This window comes from Silene latifolia, chromosome 7, assembly GCF_048544455.1.
Source record: "Silene latifolia isolate original U9 population chromosome 7, ASM4854445v1, whole genome shotgun sequence".
NCBI classification, from domain to species: Eukaryota; Viridiplantae; Streptophyta; class Magnoliopsida; order Caryophyllales; family Caryophyllaceae; genus Silene; species Silene latifolia.
This window is the reverse complement of record NC_133532.1, coordinates 59,438,923-59,442,622: the sequence shown is the minus strand read 5'-3', so window position 1 is coordinate 59,442,622 and position 3,700 is coordinate 59,438,923. Positions and strand designations below refer to the sequence as shown.

Sequence of the window (3,700 nt, the reverse complement as noted above, 5' to 3'; positions counted from 1 at the left end):
CAACCATATAACGAACTTTCCGGATCCGACAATTTACATAGAATTTGAAATCAAGGTATAAACATAATACACCCTGGCTTTGCTTTAATCCAATTAACGTCACGTCACGTCATTGCGCACAATGCAAATTATCTCATTTTAATCCAACTATATCACCATCATTTAACAAACATATTACACATTATCCTCTAGTTATTACTCCCATCTCTCAAACTAACCCAAAAATAGTTGTATCTACATAACTAGTAACCTACCCTGCCATGCTTACTACAATCTTTGCTTTGCTGATGACTTGATTCTCTTCAGTAGAGGGGATGTTGCCTTTGTCACTGTTATTCTGGGTTGACAATGAACAAGGATAAATCAGAAATTTATTGCTATGGTGTACCTCCTGATCTGCTGCGGGCTCTTATTAGGGTGTCTGGGTTTCAGTTGGGGCAATTCCCATTCAGGTACTTGGGTATCCCTATAAGCTATAAGAGGATTTCCATTGGTGATTGTTCAAAGCTCGTGGAAAAAATGGTGGCTACCATTAAAGGGTGGGGGACAAGGAAGTTGAGTTATGCTGGTAGGCTGGTGCTTGTGAAATCTGTGTTGTCTCAGTTACACTCCTATTGGGCACGCATATTAATCATTCCAAAAGGTGTAATACAAAGAATCATGTATATCTGCAGAAACTATCTTTGGAAAGGTGGTGATGACTATCATAAAGCTCCCCTAGTATCTTGTGAGAGTCTTTGTATGGATAAGAATGCTGGTGGCTTGGGGGTTGTTAATAGTCAGGTGTGCAACCTGGCTCTTATTAGGAAGTACACTTGGTGGGTGGCTTGCAAGGCTGATCATTTATGGATAAAGTGGGTGAACCACATATACATCAAACAGAGAGACTGGTTTGCTTATCAACCTAGACCTAATTCTAGTTGGACTTGAAGACAGATATGTAAAGCTAAGGATAGACTGAAATAGGGTTATGGGAATAGAGATTGGAGCACTAATAATGGCATCTATACTACTGGTGCAGGCTATAAATGGCTGATGGGTGACCAACCTAAAGTGAGCTGGCATGCTGTGGTTTGGAATAGGATATCTGTTCATAAACATAATTTTATTGCTTGGATCTATGCTAGAGGGAGACTCTTGACTAAAGACAAGCTACTCAATTTTGGCTGTATTTAGGATGGGACTTGTGATCTTTGTGGTGGGGCTGTAGAGACAAGAGATCATCTGTTTTTTATGTGTCCTTTCAACTCACGATGTCTAAAGATGATAGGAAACTGGCTAGAACTGGATATCCCAGAACAAGAGACTTTTGAATGGTGCAGGAAATTGAGACTTAGGTCTCTGATGCAAAAGCAGATCATCATTGCAGCTATTTTAGCGTTATTGTATCAGATATGGTGGAGTCGTAATATTTGCAGACTGGAAAACTTGGTTATCCATCCTTAGGTTTTGGTGGAGCAGGTTCAGAAATACATTAGGGAGGCAGGTCATAGGAAGGTTTGGTCAATTAAGCATCGTGTTAATCAGATTTGGAGTACAAGGATAGGCATCACTGCATAATTTGTGTGTAGGATGTTTGTACTTGTAACTTTTGGTGTCGTAAAATAGTGGAGCTGTACTTCATTGAAATATTATAATATAATATAACTAACATTTCACCGAACAAAAATCCAATAGTTAAATGGCATGGTAAATATCTAAATATGTCTTGTAAAATCCAATCACTGTCTTAACTACATCACTACTAACACCTCCTCCCTTCACACCCTATCACTTTAGGTACATTAAGACATGCCAAAACTATACACATAAATACTTATCATTTACACTACTTATCCAAGACATATTGAAATATAACTAAATCACGAAATTATATATTGGATTTGGTGTAACACCCCACAGTAATTGAAGAGGTTCAGTGATAGGCTTAAATGACTAGTGCTTAAAGGGATTGGAAGTACTACTCATATCAACAAAGTGCATTTTCTTTTATGGTCATCCATGCGAAAGAACTCCAAAGTTAAGCGTGCTTGACTGGGAGTAGTCTTACGATGGGTGACCTCCTGGGAAGGTTTCCGGGATGCGCATGAGTGAGGACAAAATGCGCTATAAAGGACCCGTGTTGATTTGTGGGCCATGTACACAGCCTGGTGAGCTATCATAAGTAACCGCTCCCGACCCGGTTTGGGCCGGGGTGTTACATTTGGGCAACACATTCCACATATCGCTAGACATGACATCCTAATTCATAGCATATTCATTCGCACATTATATTATTAATCAATTACATCACTATTTTATTCACATGCCAACGCTATATATGTAAACGAATCAACTAATATAAATAAACTCATGATCATCCAATACTCGTCAAAACACGGTCCAAACCAACATCCCCCCCCCCCCCCCACACTGCTCAAATGACCAAATCACACGACCCAAGGATTATTTCACCGTTTCGTACATCCAACAACTTATAAAAATCAAAATCACAATGCATATGAAATTCACAAATTCTAAATTTTAAATAAATAATATTCTAATTTACCTACCCTTCTTTCCCTTTAAATTTCTCTCAAGGTTACCGGTTCGAAACTGAGAAGGTCGTGGTACGAGTTAAGGCGCGCTTCTTAACCGCACTAAGAGGGGCTCCTAACAGTCTCTACCCAGGGTTTATTTTATTTAGACTCGTCCTAAATTTATTATTATTCATTGGTTAAGCCTAAGGATCGTTTGCTCTAATACCACTTTGTAACACCTCCATTTATTCAGTAGTCTTTAGTTAGGCTTCCCAAGTAAATGAGAGCGTTACCATCTCGGTTTCCCGAGGTAGTGAATAAAAAAGTACAATAAACTAAAGTACTTTAGATAAAATTTAGCAATTTCATGTTTATTACAAAATTATAAAACTAAATAAACTTAATATAAAATTAATTAAATTTCACAGCGGAATTAAAATTAAGGAAACTGAAATATAAAACTATGTGATCTAGACTTCTAGGTAGACTGGACGAAATCCTCACGCATCCCCATGAGCTCCCAAGTCAGCTAACTCAAGTGCCTGTCAGTCAATCCGCTCCCCAATAACTTGTTCATCACAGGTGTCTAACGAATAGACGGTCAACCCAATGGTTGAGTAGGGATAAATAAAACAGTAAGAATATACTTTCAATAAACTTAAACCGTCTAGAAGCATTAAAATCACAGACCGTTATTTAACGGCATTGCCTCACGGACCGATTAACGGCAATCACGGACCAACTTAATGGCAATCACAAACCAATTTAATGGCAATCACAGACCAATTTAATGTTATACTCGGACCAACTTAATGGCATACTCAGACCAACTTAATGGCAATTGCTTTTTATTCACGGAGCCCAAAGGCCAAATTTGCTTATATCCTTCCTATGTCCAAATAATAGCAATACAACAATAACCATGCAAAATCGCCAACTACCAATAACACAATTATCTACTAAACGCAAGATTGAGTAGGAGATCCCTACATGAGACGGTTGCGAATCCAATAAGTAAAGTACAAGTAAAAACGGTCCTTATCCAAACCCAAACCTTGGCTCAATAGTTTAAGGGTAGTGAAGATGGTGGCAAAACTAAAACGATGAAAGTCAGGTCTCGTGTGGCGACAACATGAACAGTAGCTGCCGTCCGCAATCGCCCTCTTCGCTTATTGTTTGTT

General features: G+C 38.6%; 1 protein-coding gene across 1 annotated transcript; it reads left to right on the top strand.

Moving 5' to 3' along the window:
* Positions 1 to 348: 348 nt before the first annotated feature.
* Positions 349 to 1,446, top strand: LOC141590133 (uncharacterized). The gene is made up of 2 exons (XM_074410744.1): positions 349 to 783; positions 1,177 to 1,446. Exons 1-2 carry the CDS (start codon positions 349 to 351, stop codon positions 1,444 to 1,446), a joined length of 705 nt encoding a protein of 234 aa, XP_074266845.1.
* Positions 1,447 to 3,700: the final 2,254 nt, after the last annotated feature.